A 27,570-nucleotide genomic window follows, 5' to 3' on the forward strand; every position below is an offset into this window, starting at 1 on the left:
TCCATGTCTCCTGATTTACTGGCCTGTCTCCTGGTAGTGCCTCCATGCTCTGGACACTACGCTGACAGACACAGGAAACCTTCTTGCCACAGCTCACATTGATGTGCCATCCTGGATGAGCTGCACTACCTGAGACACTTGTGTGGGTTGTAGACTCCATCTCATGCTACCACTAGAGTGAAAGCACTACCAGCATATAAAAGGGACCATAACATCAGCAAGGAAGCATAGAAACTGAGAAGTGGTCTGTGGTCACCACCCGCAGGACCATTCCTTTATTGGGGGTGTCTTGCTAATTGCCTATAATTGATTGTCATTCAGTGTTTGTTGCTTCCTGAGTGGACAGTGTGATTTCACAGAAGTGTGATTGACTTGGAGTTAAATTTTGTTGTTTAAGTGTTCCCTTTATTTTTTTGAGCAGTGTATTTCAACTAAATTTTTATATGATTTTGTGTTGTTTTAGTATTATTTACTGTTTACAGGATGTGATGTCATTGTCAGGTGACATGATGTGATGTCATTGTCAGGTCACAGAATGTGATGTCATTTTCAGGTGACAGGATGTGATATCATTGTCAGGTGACAGGATGTGATGTCATTGTCAGGTGGCAGGATGTGATGTCATTGTCAGGTGACAGAATGTGATGTCACTGTCAGGTGTCTATCCCACCTTAATGAGCGCTTGTTCATGTGTCCCTATATATACCTTGCTTGTACACTGTTTTTATACTGATCTGAAGAAGGGGTTGGCACCCTTGAAACGCGTCATCTGTTTTATCCCCAATAAAATCCTCCAGTGTATTTGCATTACCCGCAACTCTGGTTTGATTTTTTATTCATCTCTCTGGATACTCGCAGCGCCCCTCCAAAGGTCTTCTTTCTGTCTTCTACACCATGTTGCATTTATCAGGATTGGTTCTCCTCCTCCTGGGACCCTGGGCACAGCAGCTTTACCACCATTTGTAACCCACTATTTGGGTTGATATGCAAGTTTTTCACTTGCTCCAGGTGAGCAGCCACTACTTAGGGGAGCTTTAAACCTCCCAACACCTTTACCTTCCAAGAGGCTAAAAGATATCACACTAGGTGCCTTTGCGTGGGTCTCTCTTTTTGTTTTATTATCCATAAATGACAGCTGCAAAGCACAAGAGGAGGATTAAGCAAAACCTGTGCAGAGGAAAAGTTGACCAGTTGCCCATTGCAATAATCAGATTGCTTCATTTATTATTCAGAGGCCTTTTTTTTTTTTATTAAATAAGCAATTTATGGATACACCACCTGCATGTGATTTGCTTTGTAAGAACAATCGCGTCTGTGGAAAGGAAAATAGATAACAGATTTTGCCAGCAAAGGATTAAGTGTAATTAAACAATATCCTGACATATGTTATTGAATCCACTAGGCTGAGCACAACACTTACATTCATAATGGGAATGATGAGAGAGGTGGGAACATGCTTTTGAAACTTGAATAGTTTTTTTTCTTATAATTATTAACGTTTTACTAAATCATTCACATAAAGTATCAGTACTTATGACTTATTTTTAATGAAAATAATTATTTCTTCTAGAGGAAGCTCAGAAATAAATGAAAGCACACTACCTCGCACGCCAGAAAGGAAGCACTTATCAACTTCACTACAGCATGTTGTGATAACAGAAACTGAGGCACCAGGTTGTTAAAATAATATTCTTTCTTTATTCTTTGCTTTCGCCATAACTCACCTGCATTTTAAACCATTGTGTAAGAGCCTTATATTTAACGAAAACTTAAAATATATCCCATCTACAGATGTATACATATATATATATATATATATATATATATATATATATATATATATATATCTGGTTCCCACCTTCCTGAACCTTTACACCTCACAATGGCTCAGATGTATCAATCTGCCTGAACCCCAAACTGTCTGATTTGTCCATAACAACCAATCATGGTTCAGCTTTTATTTTGCCAGAGCTCGTTAAGATATGAAAGCTGAGCTGTGATTGGTCTTTATAGGCAAAACCAGACAGTTTTGGGTTCAGGCAGATTGATACAGCTGGGCCATGAAGTAGGAGCCAGAAGTCACACTTAATATTTTTGGGAAGAGTAAGGCTGGGTTCACACTACGTAATCTCTGGGCAGAATTTCTGCCGGAGATTTAGCCGGCGGCACTAGTACCGCACGGACTGCATTGCCGTCCCCGCGGCACTAGTACCGCACGGACTGCATTGCCGTCCCCATAGACAGCAATGCATTTCTGGGTAGATCTTTTGGCAGATCTGCTCAGAAATGCATTGACATCTATGGGCATGGCAATGCAGTCCACATGGTCCTAGTGCCACAGGCTTGGTCTCCGGCAGAAATTCTGCCCAGAAATTCCACAGTGGGAACCCAGCCTAAAAATACTTAGTTGTGCATTTAGGGTGTGTTCCCACCTGGCGTATGTGCAGCATATTTCACGCTGCGCAAAATTTACGGCAGCAGCGGGAAATATGCTGTGTATTTCCCACTCACTATACACACTGGGCTTTCCGGCGGCAGCCCTATGTGTGCAGTGAGTTTTGGAGGCGGAGCCATGCATCACAGTCACGCCGGCACATGGCCCCGCCTCCAAAACTCACTACACGCATAGGGCTGCCGCCGGAAAGCCCTGTGTATAGTGAACGAGGAATACGCAGCGTATTTCCCGCTACTGCCATAAATTTTGCGCAGCATGAAATACGCTGCGTATACGCCAGGTGGGAATGCACCCTTAAGGTGTTTTTAAGGTGAGGAAAATATACAATTTGCTTTAATCCAATTTAATTAAGTTTGTGCACTGGTATATTTAATGTGCAGAACATTTATGCAAGGAAGCATTGCTGACTGCAAACAGTGTTAGGACCCATTCAGACAGCGGAATATCGGCCAGGAAAAGTTCCGGGCAGACATTCTGTGCTCGGCAGGCAGCCGTCACTAGGACAGCATCCATTTACACTAATGCATGTCCATGCAGATTCCGCTGAAAGAATGAATATGTTCATTCTTTAGTGGAGTCCGGAATTTGAATTTCTGCACAGAAATTCTACCATGTGTACAGTGCCACAGAATCCCATTGAAAACAATAGAAGGCACTGCACCGAAATTTCGAGTTAAATATTTCCACTGGATTCCACTTGGAAATGACACTGTGTGAACAGGTCCCTAAGCTCATGTTCACATGACAGAATTTCCTCACTGAATTTCCTCTACAGCCATGTTCACACAGCCGAAAATGTGCGCAATGTCCAGCCAGAAACCAAGGGCAGACATTCCGCACGTATGAATGTTTTCGTGGGCGCTAGAACCACTCGGAAATGTGCCATATGAAAGACTGCAGTCAGGATTCCACCTTTTGCACAGTGCAGCAGAATGCCACTGAAATCAGTGGGACTCTGCTGCACCTTAACTTCTGAGCTGAATATTTCTGTGGAATTCTGCTTGAAAATTCCACTGTGTGAACATTGCTTACTTCTCCATGTAAACACCATGGCATACAAGTAATTGGAAGCAGATTCCAAGAAGAATCTTAATGTGGAAATTCGGCCTGGAATCAAAGCCCTATTAATGGAAGGTCCTGAACTGACATGTCTAAACATTCCCCAATGAAGTCTTTTGGGGCTGGGAACGGGTTTCTTTTCTTGGCTTCTTTTTGAGTGTTTTCACTTTGTGAACATACCCTTATAATGTATTAACATAGTGATATTGTAAACATCATCTACAGGTACAGAGTACATTTGAAAAAAGATGTATATTCATGAAATTCAGCCAATCTACTGAATAGTTGCAAAATATCTTGTCATATTCACTTTTTTAAATTATATTTGTAATCTATTTTATTCAGATGAAGTATATGATGATGTTGATGTGGTCCTTGGAAGAAATAATCCAACAACTTCCCAAATGAGGTAATTTTTGTCTTTATCAAAGATTTAATAATGATTAAAACTTGTGGGCCTAGACACCATCCATGAATATATGAACAAGCCTGATCCTTTAGATGCATCTGTATTGTGCCAATGTGCATACAGTTATGGTTTACTTGTCTGCTAAAAACTGTTTCAGCAGACTTTATGCTAGCTATCTGCTTAGCAGAGTCTGAGGGCTCCCAGGTTTTTCCCTTCCCAGGTTTAAACCTTATACTATTCTTCCCTGCTGAAGGTCCCCAGGCTGAATCCACAATGTTTTCACAGTAAGCAGAAGAGCACTTGCAATTCTGATAGTTGAGTCAGGACCTGGAAATGCCATTTTAAACAGTCGCAATTCCAAGTTCAGCACCAGTCATGGCCCCTAGCATTATGTGTAAGAACCCCCTAAATAGCCAACAACAAATGCAGGGCAGGAGAAAGTTAGTACTATCTACAACAGTAGTGCATCAACACCCAGCACAGCAGACCAAAGATAAGTCAAATAATCCAATAGTCAGTGTGATCAGTGTTATCGGCGCTTGACTGCTCCTGCCTGGATCTCAGGCACGGAGCAGTCATTCGTCGATCGGACACCGAGGAGGCCGGTAAGGGCCCTCCCGGTGTCCTGTAAGCTGTTCGGGACGCCGCAATACTTTCACTTTCACTTTAGAAGCGGCGGTCAGCTTTGACCGCCGCTTCTAAAGGGTCAATACCGCACATTGCCGCGATCGGCGATGTGTGGTATTAGCCGCGGTACTGAACATTTATGTGTAGGGGTGATCTGGAGAAATCATTGTTGGTCAGGTATGGCTTTATAAATTGCTAGAGATATTTCAATGAAACACGTGTTACTTATATATAAAAAATATATACTGGACTTAAATCAACCCTAACCACTCCTATTTGTGATGAGGGGGGGGGGGGGGGAGGTTGCTTTAAGTCCCAAGCAAATCTATAGGACCTCCAATATATCTGCTGATCGCATTACTCTTGAGGTGCAGGGATTGTGCAGGGCTTTTAAACATCCTGCTGATGGCAGGCAGGTGCAGAGAACAGTTAGTGCGGGAGGCAGGATATGAGCACAAGATTCACAGAAGGGATTGGATATGAGATTGGAAGCATCATTGTTTCTTTTCCTCTTCCACAAGGCTTAGACAGAAGACAAGGCAACAATGGATACTCTGGCTTGTATGATATAAATTTCATAAATTACTCATTTAAAATGTAGCAAACTGCCATGTGACTGCCATGTCTCAACTACTATTTTGTGTATATGTATGTATATATATATATATATATATATATATATATATATATATATACATACATACAGTCATGTCCGTAAATGTTGGCACCCCTGAAATTTTTCAAGAAAGTGAAGTATTTCACATGTTTATTCCCTTTGTGTGTATTCGAACTAAACCAAAAAAAAAAAGAGGAAAAAAAGCAAATTGGACATAATGTCACACCAAACTCCAAAAATGGGCTAGACAAATTCATTGGCACCGTTTCAAAATTGTGGAAAAATAAGATTGTTTCAAGCATATGATGCTCCTTTAAACTCACCTGGGGCAAGTAACAGGTGTGGACAATATAAAAATCACACCTGAAAGCAGATAAAAAGGAGAGAAGTTCACTTAGTCTTTGCAATGTGTGTCTGTGTGTGCCACACTAAGCATGGACAACAGAAAGAGGAGAAGAGAACTGTCTGAGGACTTGAGAACCAAAATAGTGGAAAAATATCAACAATCTCAAGGTTACAAGTCCATCTCCAGAGATCAAGATTTGCCTTTGTCCACCGTGCGCAACATTATCAAGAAGTTTGCAACCCATGGCACTGTAGCTAATCTCCCTGGGCATGGACGGAAGAGAAAAATTGATGAAAGGTGTCAATACAGGATAGTCAGGATGGTGGATAAGCAGCCCCAAACAAGTTCCAAAGATATTCAAGCTGTCCTGCAGGCTCAGGGAGCATTCGTGTCAGTGCAAACTATCCGTTGACATTTAAATGAAATGAAACGCTATGGCAGGAGGCCGAGGAGTACCCCACTGCTGACACAGAGACATAAAAAATCAAGACTACATTTTGCCAAAATGAACTTTAGTAAGCCAAAATTCTTCTGGGAAAACATTTTGTGGATGGATGAGACCAAGATAGAACTTTTTGGTAAAGCACATCATTCTACTGTTTACCGAAATGGAATGAGGCCTACAAAGAAAAGAACACAGTACCTACAGTGAAATATGGTAGAGGTTCAATGATGTTTTGGGGTTGTTTTGCTGCCTCTGGCACTGGGTGCCTCGAATGTGTGCAAGGCATCATGAAATCTGAGGATTTCCAAAGGATTTCGGGTCGCACTGTACAGCCCAGTGTCAGAAAGCTGGGTTTGCATCCGAGATCTTGGATCTTCCAGCAGGACAATGACCCCCAAACATATGTCAAAAAGCACCCATAAATGGATGGCAACAAAGCACTTGAGAGTTCTGAAGTTGCCAGCAATGAGTCCAGATCTAAATCCCACTGAACAACCGTGGAGAGATCTTAAAATTGTTGTTGGGAAAAGGCGCCCTTCTGATAAGAGAGACCTGGAGCATGTTGCAAAGGAAGAGTGGTCCAACATTCCAGCTGAGAGGTGTAAGAAGCTTATTGATGGTTATAAGAAGTGACTGATTTCAGTAATTTTTTTCCAAAGGGTGTGCAACCAAGTATTAAGTTAAGGTTGACAATAATTTTGTCCAGACCATTTTTGGAGTTTGGTGTGACAGTATGTCCAATTAGCTTTTTTTCCTCCCTTTTTTTGTTTTAGATCCAATACACACAAAATGAATAAACATGTGTATTGCAAAACATGTGTTACTGCAATCCTTTTCTGTGAGAAATATTTAATTTTGTAGAAATATTTCAGGGGTGCCAACATTTACGGCCATGACTGTATGTATATATATGTGTGTATGTGTGTAACATATCTTTTCTTTTCCTCCCCAAGTTCACAAACCCTGGTAGAACAAAATGTGTTAATAACTAATTGGAGAAATGAAACAAATCTGAAAAAACTTCAAAAGCAAGAGCAAGAATTCAGAAGAAGATTTCAAGTAAGTAAAATTGTAATGTAGAGAGGAAATGATCACATATATGTTTTAAACTAAATAAATCAGTGAAGTATAATTACATCATTCTGTATTGAGTTTTCTTGTTCATTCTAAACAATATTGCTCATCTTCAATACATGTACTCACAAATAGGACAGCACAAAGACTGTACAGCAATGTAAAACCATTTTAAGAGGTTTAACAAATTTGACCACTTGGTTTTTAATACATTTCTAGGGCATGTTTTACCTGAAGAACCTATAGCTACTAATTAATGAATGTTGAATAACTTTCCAATAGCATGTTAATGAAAAATATGCTTCTTTCTATTGTATTTTTCCCGATCAGTCCTGCCAGCAAGCATTTCTGACTCATGCTGGAGTCCTAAACACTCAGAGCTGCCAGACTGCTTTGTTCACAGCCAGACAGGCTGTGAACAAAGCAGGCTGGCAGCTCTGAGTGTTCTCCTTTGTGAAAAAAGCAGACTGGCAGCTCATAGTGTTTAGGACTCCAGCATGAGTCTGAAATGCTTGCTGCCAGGACTTGTAGGGAGACCCCTAGTGGTCATTTATTCAAAGTGGAAAATTAAATAGAAAGAAGCATATTTTTAAATAACATGCATTTGTAAAGTTATTCTGCATACATTAATCTATAATATATCAAAAGTTTTTTTGATGAGAGGTACCCTTTAATAACTCTGGAATGCTTTTAGTTATCATTCTGATTCCGAGATAGTTTTTTCGTTACATATTCTACTTTAACATAGTGGTAAAATTTTGTGGTAATTTGCATCCTTTCTTGGTGAAAAATCCCCAAATTTGATGAAAAATGTGAAAATTAGCATTTTTCTAACTTTGAAGCTTTCTGCTTGTAAGGAAAATGGATATTCCAAATAATTTTTTTTTATTCACATATTCAATATGTCCACTTTATGTTTGCATCATAAAATTTACGTGTTTTTACTTTTGGAAGACACCAGAGGGCTTCAAAGTTCAGCAGCAATTTTCTAATTTTTCACAAAATTTCCAAAATCACAATTTTTCAGGGACCAGTTCAGGTTTGAAGTGGATTTGAAGGGTCTTCATCTTAGAAATACCCCACAAATGACCCCATTATAAAAACTGCACCCCCCAAAGTATTCAAAATGACATTCAGTCAGCGTTTTAACCCTTTAGGTGTTTCACAGGAATAGCAGCAAAGTGAAGGAGAAAATTCACAATCTTCATTTTTTACACTCGCATGTTCTTGTAGACCCAATTTTTGAATTTTTACAAGGAGAAAATGTATGCTTATATTTGTAGCCCAATTTCTCTCGAGTAAGCACATACCTCATATGTCTATTTAAATTGTTCGGCAGGCGCAGTAGAGGGCTCAGAAGCGAAGGAGCGACAAGGGGATTTTGGAGAGTACGTTTTTCTGAAATGGTTTTTGGGGGGCATGTTGCATTTAGGAAGCCCCTATGGTACCAGAACAGCAAAAAAAAAAAAACACATGGCATACCATTTTGGAAACTAGACCCCTGGGGGAACGTAACAAGGAATAAAGTGAGCCTTAATACCCCACAGGTGTTTCACGACTTTTGCATATGTAAAAAAAAAAAAAAAAATTCACTAAAATGTGCGTTTCTCCCCCAAATTTCAAATTTTTGCAAGGGTTAATAGCAGAAAATACCCCCAAAATTTGTAACCCCATCTCTTCTGAGTATGGAGGTACCCCATAAGTTGACCTGAAGTGCACTACGGACGAACTACAATGTTGAGAAGAGAAGGAGTCATATTTGGCTTTTTGAGAGCAAATTTTGCTCGCGGCATGTCGCATTTAGGAAGCCCCTATGGTGCCAAGACAGCAAAAAATACCCACATGGCCTACCATTTTGGAAACTAGACCCCTTGAGGAACGTAAGAAGGTATAAAGTGAGCCTTAATACCCCACAGGGGTTTCATGACTTTTGCATACATAAAAAAAAAAAAATCACTAAAATGTGTGTTTCCCCCCCCAAATTTCACATTTTTGCAAGGGTTAATAGCAGAAAATACCCCCCAAAATTTGTAACCCCATCTCTTCTGAGTATGGAGGTACCCCATACGTGGACCTGAAGTGCACTACGGGCGAACTACAATGCTCAGAAGAGAAGGAGTTATATTTGGCTTTTTGAGAGCAAATTTTGCTCGGGGGGGCATGTCGCATTTAGGAAGCCCCTATGCCCAGGACAGTAAAAAATAACCCCCACATGGTATACCACTTTGGAAACTAGACCCCTTGAGGAACGTAATAAGGGGTACAGTGAGCATTTACCCCCCACTGGTGTCTGTCAGATCTTTGGAACAGTGGGCTGTACAAATTTTTTATTTGCACAGCCCACTGTTCCAAAGATCTGTCAGACACCAGTGGGGGTAAATTCTCACTGCACCCCTCATTACATTCCGTGAGGGGTGTAGTTTCCGAAATGGGGTCACATGTGTTTTTTTTTTTTTTTTTTGCGTTTGTCAAAACCGCTGTAACAATCAGCTACTCCTGTGCAAATCACCTCAAATGTACATGGTGCACTCTCCCTTCTGGGCCTTGTTGTGCGCCCCCAGAGCACTTTGTGCCCACATATGGGGTATCTCCGTAGTTGGGAGAAATTGCATTACAAATTTTGGGTGGCTTTTTTCCCTTAACCTCTTGTCAAAATGAAAAGTATAGGGCAGCACCAGCATGTTAGTGTAAAAAATTAATTTTTTTACACTAACATGCTGGTGTAGACCCCAACTTCACCTTTTCATAAGGGGTGAAAGGAGAAAAAGCCCCCCAAAATTTGTTAGGCAATTTCTCCCGAGTACGGCGATACCCCATATGTGACCCTAAACTGTTGCCTTGAAATACGACAGGGCTCCAAAGTGAGAGCGCCATGCGCATTTGAGGCCTGAATTAGGGATTTGCAGAGGGGTGGACATAGGGATATTCTACGCCAGTGATTCCCAAACAGGGTGCCTCCAGCTGTTGCAAAACTCCCAGCATGCTTGGACAGTCAACAGCTTTGGAGTTGTTTTACAACAGCTGGAGGCTCCATTTTGAAAACAGTGGCGTACCAGACGTTTTTCATTTTTATTGGGGAGGGGGGCTGTGTAGGGGTATGTGTATATGTAGTATTTTTTACTTTTTATTTTATTTTGTGTTAGTGTAGTGTAGTGTTTTTAGGGTACAGTCACACGGGCGGGGGATTACAGCGAGTTTCCCGCTGCGAGTTTGAGCTGCCGCGCAAAACTCCCCCGTCCCCCGCCGCATCCTCCGTTCTTCCTCCCGTCCTCTCCGGACTTCCAGGGGCCGGGCAGGGCGGGAGGAAGTAACCGCCCCCCCCCCCTGCAATTGGTCAGTTAACTAACCGATGGATCGCAGGCGATAGGAGGAGGTGGCAGGCTTGCCCCCTCGCTCCTATACTCCAGCATGGTCCTGGCTGTCTGTGACAACCGGAATCATGCACAATTACCGGGCGGTCGGGTCCCAGAGACCCGATCAGCCCGGTATCGCCGCAGATCGCAGGGGTGATTTCCCTCGCGATTTGCGACGATCGCCGACATGGGGGCCTACATGGCCCCCCTCGGCGTTTGCCCTGGATGCCTGCTGAAGCATTTCTGCAGGCATCCGCTTCCGATCTCTGCCCGGCACGCGACAGGGACCGGAAACCGCCAGGACGTCACAGGACGTCCTGGGTCCTTAAGGCCCAGGGTGCCAGGACGTCACAGGACGTCCTGGGTCCTTAAGGGGTTAATGATCCGGTATTTTTCCGTTTTTGAATTTTAGTTTTTTCCTCCATACCTTTAAAAAATTATAACTCTTTTTTGCACCTAAAAATCCTTATGATGGCTTATTTTTTGCTCCACTAATTCTACTTTGTAATGATGTCCGTCATTTTACCCAAAAATCTACGTCGAAACGGAAATAAAAATCATTGTGAGATGAAATTGAAAAAAAAAAATGCCATTTTGTAAATTTTGGGGGCTTCCGTTTCTACGAAGTATATTTTTTGGTAAAAATGACACCTTCTTATTCGCTAGGTCCATACCATTAAAATGATACCCTACTTGTATAGGTTTGATGTTGTTGTACTTCTGAAAAAAATCATAACTACATGCAGGAAAATGTATACGTTTAAAATTGTCATCTTCTGACCCCTATAACATTTTTTGCATCCTGATCTGAAGTTTTTAGTGGTACCATTTTTGTATTGATCGGACTTATTGATCAAATTTTTTTGCGTGTACGTCATTGACCGTGTGGTTTAGTCAACGATATATTTTTATAATTCGGCCATTTCCACAAGCGACGATACCACATATTTTTATTTTTATTAACACAGTTTAGTTTTTTTTAATGGGAAAAGGGGGGTGATTCAAACTTTTCTTAGGGAAAGGGTTAAATTTTCTTTATTCACTTTTTTTCCCCACTTATTTTGTGCAATGTTATAGCTCCCGTAGGGGGCTATAACACTGCACACACTGATCTTTAACATTGATCAATGGTTTCTCATAGGAAACCATTGATCAATGATTCTGCCACTTGACTGCTCATGCCTGGATCTCAGGAACTGAGCAGTCATTTGGCGATCGGACACCAGGAGGCAACGTAAGGGATCCTCCTGCTGCACTACAGCAGTTCGGGATGCCGATTTCACTGCGGCGATCCCGAACAGCCCACTGAGCTAGCCGGGGGTAGTTTACTTTCACTTTAGACTAAAGGGCTAATACCGCGCAGCACTGCGATCAGTGCTGCACGCTATTAGCTACGGGTCCCGGCCGTTGTTATTAGCCACTGGTCCCGGCTGGGCCCGACCCGCTATGACGCGCTATAACGCCGTGGCCCCGCTTTATAGAATGGGAGCGGACTCAGGAGGTACAGGTACGCCCTGGGTCCTTAAGAGGTTAAAGGGGTTTTCATACAATCTGTATTCATCTTCTAGCCTGTACTCATCTTCTAGCTAGTTTGGTCAGTAGACCACTACCACCAGGGATGAGATCTGACCTGTTCTCTTCATTTAGCTGTGAAAATGACAGCCATGTTGGAGAACCAGCATCTCACTCCTGTAATAATAATAATGCTGGCAGTAGGTTCATGGGAGCCTTATGCTCCCTGCCCCATCATATAGTAACTTCTGTAACGATGGGTCATACTGCAGGAGCTGGTCCTGGCCAGAAGTGGCCACAGACCTGAAAAGCAGCACAGATGGCAATGAGGGAGTGGGAGAATGTAAGTATGTTTCATGTTTTTTTTTTTTTTTTTGTCAAACACTGTAGGTCAGGTGGGGAATTTGTGTGGCATAAAATAGGGGTACTGTGTGATATGACATGGGGACATTGTGTGGTACATAATGAGGGCTCTATATAGAAAGATTATGTTTTGATGGCACTATGTGTAGCACTATTACATGCAGGGTTCACAGTGTGTAACACTTTTATATCCAGGAGACAGAATGTGTGGTACTATTATATTCAGGGGCAGAGTATGTGGCAGTATTATATCTAAGTGGCACAGTATGTGGGTAAAGAACAAGAGGCATCTAAATCAAAGAGCATAAACTAAAGTGTAAATTAACTGGAATAAATCCCCTAGATTTTAAATTTTTTTTTTTTTTTGCTGATTAGAGACAGAATGCTGTAGCTGTGAACACCATCTGTTGTCTTTTCTATCACTTCCAGCAGCCTTCTCCTTATCACAGACAGAACAGGTTTTGGCTTAGTGATAAAAATGAAAAATGATTTTAGAATTATTTTAAAATATACATAGTAGAACGGAAAAAACTGAACAAAAATTTTTGAAACATATGTTCAAAATAAAAACAATAGACCATTTTCTGGTACCACATTCCCTTAAGCAAATAATGCAGTATCAAGTAAATATCCAGGTACTGCTCCATTGGTGTCATGTAAGGTTATGTTCACATTTCCGTGCCAGATTCCGCATTTTAATCTGACACGGAGATTCCAATGCAGCAGAGTCCTGATGGATTCAACGGGATTCTGCTGCACTGTGCACACAATGGAATTTCTGTGCCAAATTTTTCTGTCATGGAAATTCCATCTTCCGTGTCCACAGAGAACACATTGATTCTTTGTGCGGAAACTGCACGGAATGCATAGCGGTCTATGAGACTGTGCGCCCCACAGTTTGCGGAATGTCCGCACGGAGATTCTCCACAGGGACATCCAAATGAGGGAAGTGTTCCACACATATAACTTTCTAAGGCTGGGTTCACACTACGTTTTCCCCCATACGGGAGCGTATACGGCAGGGGGGAGCTAAAACCTCGCGCTCCCATATGTCACCGTATGCGCTCCCGTATGTCATTCATTTCAATGAGCCGACCGGAGTGAAACGTTTGGTCCGGTCAGCTCATTTTTGCGCCGTAGGCGCTTTTACAACCGGACCTAAAACCGTGGTTGACCACAGTTTTAGGTCCGGTTGTAAAAGCGCATACGGCGCAAAAATGAGCCGACCGGACCGAACGTTTCACTCCGGTCGGCTCATTGAAATGAATGACATACGGGAGCGCATACGGTGACATACGGGAGCGCGAGCTTTTAGCTCCCCCCTGCCGTATGCGCTCTCGTATGGGAGAAAACGTAGTGTGAACCCAGCCTAATACAGTTTAATCAGTAATATTTGGTTGGTTACATAAATTCTGAGGCTTCTAACAAAACAATAGGACAACTGTGGCACATTATTTGAAAATACCTAGTAACCTAATGTTCAGGTAATGCCTATACTTACACTTTATGTTACAAAGTTTCATTCACATAAGAGTAACCAATGATATAACTATAACAATTTTTTTTTGCTGAAATCTTATAGTCTGCTGAATATTGTTATTTCTGGCAATAATGTGTAGAGTAGATCAAAGTTATATCTAGACACCAGTATTTTTTTCATTTTTTTTTTTAAGAGAAGTTTCAGGATTCTTACATTTATCCTGTGCAGCCATGGTGGGGTTCCCAGCATGTACAGTATGAAACATGTTGGACAATGCAGACGATGTGTAGCTGTGTAGGGCTAGCTGTAGTGATGTGATGGAAAATAATGCACTGAAACTGTAGAATAATTCTGTAAATATGGCACCAGAACTACTGTATGGAACATAACCAAATAACAAAGGAACAGCTCTCAAGAAACACAGAGCTAGCTAACTTGATGAAGATCTGAAGCTTAATGACTACATCAAAGCTAGAATTGCACAAACCAATAGTTAGTATGTATGAAGAATGTAAATGGCTTACAACATGACAAATACCACACAAAAATATACAAATTTGAAAATACATGCCCCTAAGCACTTTCATTTGCGACTTTTTGAAGTAAGCAAAAACCTGCAAACGACCTTTCAAAAGAGAATTTTTGCTTTCAGTATGTAGTGGTAATACATTTATCAAGTGCAAATGTTAAACAGAATGTTGCAAACCCCTCTAAAACACCACACATCTACACCAGCCCGGACCTGGTTTACAAAACTGTAAAGCACTTTCAAAAGTCGCATTTTTGGCGCAACTGCAACTTTTTGGGCAAAAAGGAGGAATCGGAGAAAATAATGTTTTGAAGTGGTTTATTGCTTTTTTGCTTACGTGTGCCAAATTTATCACCCCCCCCCCCCAACTGCTAGTACAGTAAATATGTTGCATGTAAGCAAAACCAATGCAAAAATAAATGACTTTAATTCAGTGAAAAGGTGCTTAATGTGCTCTGTTATTTGTAGAATAGTGAGATCACATGGTATGTACATGTAGAGGAGCAATGATCTATTAACTTTTCTAAAGAATTCTTCATGGGTACTACCATAAATCCTACTCAGCATGCCTGCTGCTTGGAGTTATGGTAGAAGCAGATCCGTCTTTCACTCCCCATATTTTATCCTTTTCATTATCTTGTCACCTACACCTCAAATACAACTCCAGAATCTTCATCTTACTGATAAAATAGCTATAACTCTTGTTTTGTTCTGATTAATTCATGTCTGAACAACAATAACTCTTTTCTAATCAGTCTTCCCTTCTCTAAGCTCTCCCCTAGTGTTGAGTGAGCCACAGAGCTTTAGAACTTTTAAAAGTTTGGTTCTGGAAAACACGTAAAAAGCATGGCGTTTTGGTGTCCAGAGGAAGAGGGAGGAGCAGAGGGGCATGACGTCAGAGTGACCAGCGTATCACATGATAACCCTGGTTATCATATGATTTGCTGGTGTAACTGTCAATCAGCTCAAAGGCCAATAGGAGTGAGAAAGGGGGAGGGCAGTTTTACGTTATAGTCCTAACAAGCTGTTCGGAATATTCAGTGTTAGCAGCAGACAGAGAGAGCAAGTCGCATTACACAAACAGTGAGAGAGAGAGAAAGTAAGGCTCATATAAAAAGACCAGAACAAGTATTAAACAGAGCAAAGCTGTACTGTCTGCTAGCAATACCTAATCAAAGCACCCTAAACGCAGTATAGCGACTTTACCTACATAGTATTGGACTAAAAAACATGTGCAAGTAAAATGCATCATCCTGATAAAGACACTGTGGCCTCATGGGCCTCATTTACTAAGTTAAAACCGACCAGTTTTTGGCTGGTTATTTTGGCGCAGAGTGTCTGCGACATGTCTGCGCCAGTCTGCACCAGTGTGCAACAGTGTGCGCCAGGAAAATTCAACGAATCCGACATTGCACTGTGAAAAGCCGAAAAAGATGAATGGTCTGTCGCAAAGAGGGCATGACAGGCACCAAAAGGGGCGTGGTTTCACAACCTGACCTATATACTATTGAATTCACAGAAAATCCTGTGGATAAATGGCTGGAAATTTCCACCTAGAAAAAGCTGGTGAGAAAATGTTCCCGACTTGTAAATCTGTGATCCCCATAGTAAATAAGGTGGAATCCTGCAAGTCTGAAACAACATTTCCCACTAGTAAAAACCCGACACTCTTAATAAATGAGGCCCAGTATGTTTATTTCCTGGTTCAATGAAAAATGCATTATATCTTCCCAGTTGTGTAATAGTACAAAGTAAGCATAAAACCGCCTTTAAGCCACACACTTTTAAACTATTAAAGGGGTACTCCAGTGAATACCTTTTTTCTTTTAAATCAACTGGTGGCAGAAAGTTAAATATATTTGTAGATTACTTCTATTAAAAAATCTTTATCCTTCCTGTACTTATTAGCTGCTGAATACTACAGAGGAAATTATTTTCTTTTTGGAATTCTATCTGATGACATCACGAGCACAGTTCTCTCTGCTGACGTTATTATAATAATAATAATGCTTTATTTATGGTTGTCCTTAGTGGGATTTGAACCCAAGTCCCCAGCACTGCAAGGCAGCAGTGCTAACCACTGAGCCACCATGCTGCCCTTAGCATATATCTATGCATGGTTGCTAAAATGGACAGAGATGTCAGCAGAGAGCACTGTGCTCGTGATGTCATCAGTGTTCCAAAAAGAAAGGAATTTCCTCTGTAGCATTCAGCAGCTAATAAGTACTGGAAGGATTAAGATTTTTTTTATAGAAGTAATTTACAAATATGTTTAACTTTCTGCCACCAGTTGATTTAAAAGAAAAAATGTTTTCACCGGAGTACCCCTTTAATACAGTTTTCCTGCATACTAGTGGTTTATTGAAACACATATTATATCCTCCTAGGTGTGTCATAGAACTATTGGGGGCATTTATCATTGTCTTTAGAGCTGTTTTTGTGTGTAGATTTGTCTCTATTTAGGCACAGTGGTGCGCCGCTATTTTTTGCGTCTTTTCTATTTACACCTTTTTTTTTTAAAAGAGAGTACAGGCTAGATGTTAAGGGTTATTCTTGTGCAGTGGTAATTAGAGATGAGCAAACTTTAGAACAATTCAATTCGACCGATTCGCCAAATTCTCAGAAAAAATTTGGTTCAGATTGAATTTATTTGCGGCGAATCACTATTAACCCCTTCACGGCCAAGGACCTAAATGTACGTCCTGGCTTGGAGGGACTTCCCGCACCAGGATGTACATTTACGTCCTGTGTATGACCGCGAGCATCGGAACGGTGCTCGCGTCATACACGGCAGGTTCCAGGTGCTAGCAGCAGCCGGGGACCCGCCCGTAATGGCCGACATCCGCGATCGCGCGGATGTCCGCCATTAACCCCTCAGATGCCGTGATCAATACAGATCACGGCATCTGCGGCATTGCGGTACTTGGATTGGATGATCGGATTGCCCACAGCACTGCCGCGGCGATCCGATCATCCAGCATGGCGGCCAGAGGTCCCCTCACCTTGCTCCGGCCGTCTCCCGGGGTCTTCTGCTCTGGTCTGCGATCGAGCAGACCAGAGCAGAAGATCACCAATAATACTGAGCAGTGCTGTGTCCTATACATAGCACTGCACAGTATTAGCAATCAAAGGATTGCTATAGATAGTCCCCTATGGGGACATAAAAAGTGTAAAAAAAAAAAAAAGTTGAAAAATGTAAAAGTAAAAAAAAAGTGAAAAATCCCCTCCCCCAATAAAAATGAAAATTGTCAGTTTTTCCCATTTTACCCCCAAAAAGCGTAAAATATATTTTTTAATAAACAGATTTCATATCGGCGCGTGCGTAAATGTCTGAACTATCAAAACATAATGTTAATGATCCCGTACGGTGAATGGCGTAAACGTAAAAAATAAAAAAAAGTCCCAAAATTATGCTTTTTTGTCACATTTTATTAAAAAAATTAATAAAAAATGATCTAAAAGTTATATATGTATATACGGTATTTAAAAAAAGTACAGATGACGGCGCAAAAAATGAGCCCTCATACCGCCCTATATACGGAAAAATGAAAAAGTTATAGTTGGTCAAAATAGGGCGATTTTAGTTTACTGATTTTGTACAAAAAGTTTGAGATTTTTTTTTAAGCGGTACAAAAATATAAAAGTATCTAGCCATGGGTATCATTTTAATCGTATTGATCCACAGAATAAAGAACACATATCATTTTTACCATAAATTTTACAGTGTGAAAACGAACCCCTCCAAAATGTGCAAAATTTTGTTTTTCATTTAAACTTCCTCCCTAAAAAAAAATTTGGGGGGTTCGCCGTACATTTTATGGTAAAATGAGAGGTTTTAGATATATAGAAATTTTAAAAGTTTAATTTAAGGTGCCAACAGCATAAGGAGACCATATGGGGCCACAATGAGACAGTGAGCTGGCGGCAGCATGAGTAGACAATAGGGCTTCACAATCCCTAAAATTAAAAGATGAATTTTAAAATTGAAAATGAAGATTTATGGTAGCTAGTGCTACCATAAAATATTTTTAGGTAATGTCCCTGGCCCAGCAGCATCTACCGATGAACCATATAGTTGCTAAATGGCACAGCCTGGAGCTGGCGGCAGCATGAGTAGACAATAGGGCTTCATAATCCTTAAGATTAAAAGATGAATTTTAAAATTGAAAGTGAAGATTTATGGTAGCTAGTGCTACCATAAAATATTTTAAGGTAATGTCCCAGGCCCAGCAGCATCAGTAAACCATAGAGTGGCTGAATGGCACAGCCTGGAGCTGGCGGCAGCATGAGTGGACAATAGGGCTTCACAATCCCTAAGATTAAAAGATGAATTTTAAAATTGAAATTGAAGATTTATGGTAGCTAGTGCTACCATCAAATATTTTTAGGTAATGTCCCAGGCCTAGCAGCATCAGTAAACCATATAGTGGCTAAATGGCACAGCCTGGAGCTGGCAGCAGCATGAATAGACAATAGGGCTTCACAATCCCTAAGATTAAAAGATGAATTTTAAAATTGAAATGTAAGATTTATGGTAGCTAGTGCTACCATAAAATATTTTTAGGTAATGTCCCAGGCCCAGCAGCATCAGTAAACCATATAGTGGCTAAATGGCACAGTCTGGAGCTGGCGGCAGCATGAGCAGACAATAGGGCTTCACAATCCCTAAAATTAAAAGATGAATTTTGAAATTGAAATTGAAGATTTTGAAATTGAAGATTTTGAAATTGAAATTGAAGATTACACTCCCAAGTTTTAATGTCTGGCGTGTGGTTACAAAGGACCAAATCTAACAATGTCACATGTCACATGGCGGCAAAATGACAATGAGCCTAGAGGTGGCATCAGTATGAGGAGACCATGTAGTGGCTGAATGACCACCTGGAGTTTGTGGCAGCATGAGGAGACCATTTGGTGTCTGAATGGTACAGCCTGGAGTAGGCTGAAGCATGAGGATACCATATAGTGGCTGAATGGCACAGCCTGGAGTTTGGCAGCATGAGGAGGCCATATAGTTGCTGAATGGCACAGCCTGGAGGTGGCTGAAGCATTAAGAGACCATATAGTGGATGAATGGCGCAGCCTGGAGCTGGCTGAAGCATGAGAAGACCATATAGTGTCTGAATGGCACAGCCTGGAAGTGGCTGAAGCATGAGGAGACCATATAGTGTCTGAATGGCACAGCCTGGAGCTGGCTGAAGCATGAGAAGACCATATAGTGTCTGAATGGCACAGCCTGGAAGTGGCTGAAGCATGAGGAGACCATATAATGGTTGAATGGCACAGCCTGGAGGTGGCTGAAGCATGAGGAGACCATAAAGTGGCTTAATGGCACAGCCTGGAGTTGGCTGAAGCATGATGAGACAATATAGTGTCTGAATGGCACAGCCTGGTGGTGGCTGAAGCATGAGGAGACCATATAGTGGCTGAATGATACAGCCTGGAGTTTGTGGCAGCATGAGGATAACATATAGTGTCTGAATGGCACCACCTGGAGATGACTGAAGCATGATGAGACCCTATAGTGGCTGAATGGCACAGCCTGGAGGTGACAGCAGCATCAAGAGTCCTGAAAGTGACCCGGTGACGAAGGTGGGTGAAAAAAGGTCTGATGCGTAAGAATGTTTGTAACTAGGGAGCAGGGCCTTAAATCTGCTTGGCACTATCCATATTTGTGAAGTGTTGGTCAATATTCTCTGAAGCATCAGGCATAGGTGGGTGGAAATCCTGGCTGATCCATGCCTGATTCATCTTCACAAAGGTCAGTCTCTCCACATTTTTCGTGGACAGCCGAGTTCTCCTTGGGGTCACTGTGGCCTCCACCGCACTAAACACCCGCTCTGATGGCACACTACTGGCCGGGCATGACAGCTTTTCCAGGGCAAACTCTGCTAGTTGCAGACATGGCAGTGGAAGGTGAGCACAGGGGGCCCCTTGATTAAGACCTGTGAGAGGATGGACGATGGCGCCGATAGGCATCGACCAACTGACTACTTAGGATGCCTCTGTAGTAGGTCAGTTTGTCCTCCCTCTCGTTGGGTGTAAAAAAAAGCCCCTATTTTGTGGTGGCAGTGAGGGTTCAATAAGAAGTCATCCCGCTGCCGAATGGTGACAATTCGTTTTTTTCTACACAAGCAAGTGAGCATGCATCGTGCAATTTGTGCAAGTGACTTGGAGGGACTCCCTGCCTCCATCTCCACTGCATACTGCCACGGTGTGTCTGGGTCCTCCTCTTGTCTTCCTCATAACCCTCTAGCTCCTCTGGCTGCTCCTGCAGTTCCTCCCCTGTGTGACTCCATTCGCCAAGGCAAGCCATGTGAAGAACAGTGTGACACTGCCGCCGTAACCTGCACACATAGTATGGTGAAGGGGCACTAGTACTTGTCTCGGCAGTGGAGGCTGAGGACTCAGTCGAGTATGAGGAGGCGGAGTTGCGCACAGGACCAACGGCCTGAGAGCGTGGAGGAGGAAGCGGCGTAACCTGTCCAAGTTGGTGTTGTGGCTGTGCAGGAACCACATTCACCCAGTTGCCCGTAAAGGACATGTATTCTCCCTGACCATAGTTACAGCTCCAGATGTTGGTGCTGCCGTGCACTTTGGTACACACCGACAGGCTCAACGACTGGCCCACCTTCTCTTCCACAAAATTGTGCAGGGCAGGTATCTTCTTCGCAAAGAATTGATGGCTTGGCACTCTCCACCTCGGCTTGGAACAAGCCATCAGTTCTCTGAAAGGTGCAGAGTCCACCACTTGAAAAGGGAGGGACTGCAGCACCAGCAACTTAGACAGGAGCAAATTCAGCTTCTTCGCCGTTGGATGAGTGGGCGCATATTGTAGTCTCTTGGACATGACTTCGCCGATGGATTGTTGGCGGAAGGCTGAGTAGGAGGAGCAGGAGCATTTGGAGCAGGAGCATCTGGAGCGTAAAAAGGAGGGTATGACACACAGCTCCCTTCAGGCTTGGCTGGCTGAAAGAGGGAGTGGCGTGCCACTTGCTGATGGAGCAGGCTGTACCACTACATTGGAGCCACGGTTCTTCAAGGCCGCTTTATTGTGGTGAAGTATATGTTGACGCAGGGCCGTGTTGCCAACATTGGGACCCTGGCCACGCTTCACCTTCTGCCGACATATCTTGCATGTGGCTATGTTAACCTCCTTCGGATGCTTGATGAAAAACTGCCACACTGCCGAGTAAATGAGTTAAAGGGGTATTCCAGGAAAAACATTTTTTTTTTTTTTTATATCATCTGGCTCCAGAAAGTTAAACAGATTTGTAAATTACTTCTATTTAAACATCTTAATGCTTTCAATAATTATCTGCTGCTGAAGTTGAGTGGTTGTTTTCTGTCTGGCAACAGTGCTCTCTGCTGACATCTCTGCTTGTCTCGGGAACTGCTCAGAGTAGAAGAGGTTTGCTATGTGAATTTGCTTCTAAACTGGGTGGTTCCCGAGACACGTGTCATCAGAGAGTACTTAGACAGAAAAGAACAACTCAACTTCAGCAGCTCATAAGTACTGAAAGGATTAAGATTTTTTAATAGAAGTAATTTACAAATCTGTTTAACTTTCTGGAGCCAGTTGATATATAAAAAAAAGTTTTTTCCTGGATAACCCCTTTAACTTCCAACAGTCCGCAATAATTGACTGTTACTGCCACCATCTCCAGGAACCCCTGTTCCACTACCTCCCGGGAAGGTAGGCTGCCATGAAGCAGGGGGTCTACCCCTGGCACATTTGGCTCCAGAATTTCTACTTCTGCCACCATACTGACTGCCAATCATGCTACCACCTTGCTGGCATAGCTGCTGCCTCAAGGGCAACCTAGCCGACTTCAAAATGGCCGACTTCAAAATGAATCTTGAATAGTTCCCCCCCTCCCCACATATACTAATGTGCCACAAACAGGAAGTTAATATTACCAACCATTCCCATTTTATTAAGGTGTATCCATATAAATGGCCCACCCTGTACTATCTCTGTTTAAGCATGCACCTTGCATTTATTTTTGATATGTTCTGGGCTTTTATCTATGGTTAGATAGCATGCTCTTAGTAGATTTTAATCCATGTTAGTATAGTCGGTTTTAGGATTTGTATGTCCTTTCTGCTATGTATGTGTTCACACTGTTTTTTTCTCTTGTATCTGTTTTCTGTGTTTCAGTATCTAGGTATCCCTGTTACCATTCCATGGGGACATGGGGATTAATTCCTGTGTCTACTGGAGGTTTAGGGATTGTGATTATTTCTGTTTAGCGATATATCCCGTTTACCTTTCCATGGGGGCTCTGGGGAATTAAGAATTAATACAAGATATCTCCGTGCTCCATCCTGGACTCTGGGAGATTGAGTTTTAGTATCAAGACATTCCTGTGCCTACTGGAGGTTTTTGGGGGGGTTGTATATTCCTGTTTGTTTCTGGAGTCTGTTCAGACTCATCCGTTTTCATTGTCTGGTGTTTTGAACTCAATTTGTTTATTAGTTCTTGATTTCAGATTGATAGGGATGACCCTTATATTTCTAACGGCTGATCAATATACTAATACTAATATGCCATTGTTGATGGAAAAATATATTTGTTACCTACCACTTAACCCATATACATAAGCTTGCTATCTACGTGTGACTACGATGGAGGCCTTGGGATGACTCCATGCAGGAGTAGAAAGACAAAATATCTGACGAACAGAGAACTCTGGAATTTCCCAGTAGAGAAACTTCTGCCAAGAAATTAATGAACACTAGATATGCTAATAATCAAACAACCAATCAAAATGTAACATGCTGATTTTGATGTCATAACAAAACCTCCTTCTTTGTCCAATGTAAAAACTAAATGTACAGAACTGTTTTGGGGAACAGCTGAAAGTTCATACCAACAACCTGTCTGGTGTATATTTTCTTATGTCGACACTTAGCAGTATATAACAGCACAGTCAATCACATTTGAAAGCCTCACCCAAGGGCCATCCTTAACAAGATCTTTGAAGTTTTTGTACATGCACTGATCTTAGAGTACATGATCACTGTCAGGATCCGGAGTGGTATGCAGGGAAGACACAGGTAGTGGATCCTCTATGTCAGTGAGGTGATGGCGTGGGCCGTACCAGGGGAACGGAATCTAAGGGGTTACTGGTTTTCACCAGAGCCCGCCGCAAAGCGGGATGGACATGCTGCCGCAGGTAACCCTCAGGTCGTTCCACCCGATAACGACTCAACCTCACTGACAGCTGAGTCAGGCGCGGTACAGAAGGACTAGGCAGAAGGCAAGGTCAGACGTAGCAGAAGGTCAGGGCAGGCAGCAACGGTTTGTAGTCAAGGGCAACGGCAAGGGTCTGAAAACACAGGCAAAGGACACACCTGAATGCTTTCACTGGCACAAGGCAACAAGATCCGGCAGGGACAGGAAGGGGAAGTAGGTTAATATAGTGTAGGGAAGTGATAGCACTGATTGGGCCAGGCACCAATTAGTGGTGCACTGGCCCTTTAGATTTCAGAGAGCCGGCGCGCGCCCTAGAGGGCGGGGACGCATTCGCCGGGACGGGACAGAAGGAGGACAGGGCAGGTGAGTGACATGGGGCGTGATCCGAGAGCGTCCCGTGCCTCTGATCGCGTACCCTCTGGTGACATAGGAGCAGCGCTCCGGGGAGGCAGCGGGACCCGGAGCGCTCGGCGTGACAATCACTTAGCTAGTGTTTTCCTCTGTGCTTTACCATTGGTCTATAGTGTCCTCTGTGCTGCTCACTGATCTGTGTCCTCTGAACTTAATCTGCTTTGTGTTTGTTATCTGAGTCCAGCCATTATAGAATTCTATGTTCCTTAGTATGTGTTTTTAAGGCCACTGCACTTTAGTTCATGGAGGGACCGTCACCTAGTTGTCGATCCACCGTTTCAGGTCGATGGGCAAGTAAGCAGGGAGAGCAGTTTTAGGGTCAGTTTAGGGCTCACTTTTCCTGTCCCTAGGTTGGTCCCTGACATGTACGCTTCAAAAATTATTTTAGTAAAACACCAGCCGGTGATTACTTTTGGCTGTCCTTTCACAGTATGTAGGCCCTTGACAGATTATTAGGTACAAAATAGTACATCACTTAGATGTAGGTATGTGATATGCACTTATGAGGGCAGAAAAATGCGCTACACTACACTTAAAAAACGTATTGGAGTAAAACACCAGCCCGTGATTACGTTTGGCGGTCCTTTCACTTTATGTAGGCCCTTGACAGATTAACAGGCACAAAATAGTACACCACTTAGATTTAAGTATGCACTTATGAGGACAGAAATATGTGCTACAGTACACTAAAAAAAATTTCCACAACACCCACAGTACACAACAGTGCTGCAGCATAGTCACTGTGTACTAAACCAAAAATTGCAACAATACTCTCTCAAATACTATTAGGAATGGGCTGCTGAGTATGGATTATACCATGTACAGACTAGTATAACCAGCAGACCAGCAGACACACAGCTCTCTGCCCCTCTTTGTAATACAAAGCTGTTCTCAGTGACTGAGGGGTTAATTGCTGCAGTAAGAATTCCTTTCTGTGCAAAAACACTGTGCTCTATGTCCAACAGAAGGCTGAGGTGACTAGGAGGTGAAACGCTGCTGCAAAAAGCTTTTCTGTGTAACACACGCATAGCGATGCTTGTCCTATCTCTCTGCAGTGTAATGAATGAAATGACGAGCCGGAATATGGCTGCCGAATATATAGGGCTGTGACATCACAGGCGTGACTGGCTGCTGATAGGCTGCCTCCTGCATGTGATTCAGGGTCATAACACCCACCCGCTTTCCTAGCGTTCCTTTCCTCATGTCGTGACATGTGGATCCGCCATTTTAGATGCCCTGGAGCCTGGAACGCACTAAATGGAGTTTAATGTAGTGATTCCGCGCAATAGAATTGCAGCGATATTCATATTCATTGCGAATCAAAATTTTCATAAAATTCGTAACAAATTTGGGTTTGTCGGCTTAGATTCGCTCATCTCTAGTGGTAATGAATTTATCAACTGGGACTTTCGCAAAAAAGTTGCAATACCCCCCAATAAGGTGCAATTCTACACCAGCCCAGACCTAGCGTAGCTTTTTGGTGTATGTAAAGAGTGAAATTTCTGAAAATGTGTATCCTCCACAAAATTAATCACATGCCCTACGACAATGTAATAAATTTGGTCACGCAAAAAAAAAAGACTAAAAAATTTGCTAAATCACACACATCTTAGTAAATGCCCCCCTAAATGCCTTCAAAACACTCACATATGCCCTGTTAATGTAGTTTTTCTGCATACTAGTTGTTTACTGAAACACATATTATATCTTCCTAGTTGTGTCATAGCAAAAAAGCAATAAACGACTTCAAGACACACAAATTTGCGCTGTTAATACAGTTTTTCTGTGTCATAGCAAAAAAGCAATAAACACCTACAAGACACATGCATTTGCACTATTGATACAGTTTTTCAGCAGACACTGAAACTTGTGATAAATCTTCCTAGATGAGTGATAGCAACAAAGTAAAAACTGCCTGCAAGTGACATGAATCTGCTCTGTAAAGAGAGTGTTTGTGAATAATATCGGTTTCATTAAAAAAACATCTTTACCAATACCCAAAAAATATGTCTGGTCAAGAAATTGTTGGTCCTAGATGCTCTGTTTCCTCATCTCTGTCTTTGCAAGCCCTCCCCCCCCCCCCCCCCACCACACACACACTGCTATGCAGATAAATAGCACTAGCCATAAGGAGAAATTGTGGGGAGATGCAGTGGCGGAGCATAGCACTAGTGGGACTTGTGGTGGTAGGCATGGTGGGGATACTGTAAGGCATCATGGTGGATGTCCTGAGGGGGAACAAGAAGGCCGCAATTACATATCAGAAGTTCTTGGAGTGATTGGGATGAAAAAAAGAAGTTTAAAGAGTAGGATGTCAGCAGACCTGTTGGTCTGAGCAGCTCAAAAACAAGTGACTGTGACACTGATGCTGGATCTGAAGGCTTGCAAAAAAAAGGGAAGACCACCAATAGTGTCTGGAAATCAACTGTAAGGATTTTTTAAATCCGGCGTGACCAGCCAGGTGGGAGCAATGACCCCATTTGAGAGCCTGGAGGCGAAGACGTGGAGGAACATAAGTTTTTCCTGGAGGAACAGGCACCAGAGAAGCAGGAGCAGAGGAGATCAGGTACTCAGGAGGTATGATGTGCTGAGGAAGGGTCTCGACTTCGGAGGCATCGGTGGAACGTGATAAGGCATCTGCCCTGATATTCTTGTCTGCAGGACGAAAATGGATTTGAAAGTTGAAAGGGGCAAAAAACAATGCCCATCTAGCCTGGCGAGGATTTAACCGCAGGCCGGATCTACTGTCAGGATCCAGAGTGGTATGCAGGGAAGACATAGGTAGTGGATCCTCTATGTCCTTGAGGTGATGGCGTGGGCCGTACCAGGGGAACGGAATCTAAGGGGTTACTGGTTTTAACCAGATCCCGCCGCAAAGCGGGATGGACTTGCTGCGGCAGGTAACCCCCCCAGGTCGTTCCACCCGATAACGACTCAACCTCACTGACAGCTGAGTCAGGCACTGCACAGAAGGACTAGGCAGAAGGCAAGGTCAGACGTAGCAGAAGGTCAGGGCAGGCAGCAACGGTTCTTAGTCAAGGGCAACGGCAAGGGTCTGGATACACAGGCAAAGGACACACGGGAACGCTTTCACTGGCACAAGGCAACAAGATCCGGCAGGGACAGGAAGAGGAAGTGGGTTAATATAGTGTAGGGAGGTGATAGCACTGATTGGGCCAGGCACCAACAAGTGGTGCACTGGCCCTTTAAATTTCGGAGAGCTGGCGCACGCGTGCCCTAGAGAGTGGGGCCGCGCGCGCCGGGACGGGACAGAAGGAGGACAGTGCAGGTGAGTGACATGGGGCGTGATCCGAGAGCAAGCACGTCCCGTGCCTCAGATCGCGTACCCTCTGGTGACATGGTAGCAGCGCTCGCGGTCAGCGGTGCTGACAGGAGCGCTGCATGCAGAGGCACGCCGCGAGCACTCCGGGGATGCAGCGAGACCCAGAGCGCTCAGCGTGACAATCACTTAGCTAGTGTTTTCCTCTGTGCTTTACCATTGGTCTATAGTGTCCTCTGTGCTGCTCACTGATCTGTGTCCTCTGAACTTAATCTGTTTTGTGTTTGTTATCTGAGTCCAACCATTATGGGCAAGTAGGCAGGGAGAGCAGTTTTAGGGTCGGTTTAGGGCTCACTTTTCCTGTCCCTAGGTCGGTCCCTGACATGTACGCTTCAAAAATTATTTTAGTAAA

At 42.9% G+C, this 27,570-nt stretch overlaps 1 protein-coding gene across 7 annotated transcripts in view; it reads left to right on the plus strand.

Annotated features, from left to right (window-relative positions):
- LOC130305178 (FYN-binding protein 1-like) overlaps window positions 1-27,570 on the plus strand; it is a 253,903-nt gene that overhangs the window by 134,003 nt on the left and 92,330 nt on the right. For all 7 annotated transcript variants that reach the window (XM_056551982.1, XM_056551981.1, XM_056551983.1 and 4 more), the window contains 3 exons: window positions 1,571-1,674; window positions 3,860-3,923; window positions 6,911-7,016. In XM_056551982.1, coding sequence (XP_056407957.1) covers window positions 1,571-1,674; window positions 3,860-3,923; window positions 6,911-7,016 — 274 coding nt within the window. The remainder of the gene's footprint in view (window positions 1-1,570; window positions 1,675-3,859; window positions 3,924-6,910; window positions 7,017-27,570) is intronic.

This window comes from Hyla sarda, chromosome 1, assembly GCF_029499605.1.
Source record: "Hyla sarda isolate aHylSar1 chromosome 1, aHylSar1.hap1, whole genome shotgun sequence".
Lineage (NCBI taxonomy): Eukaryota > Metazoa > Chordata > Amphibia > Anura > Hylidae > Hyla > Hyla sarda.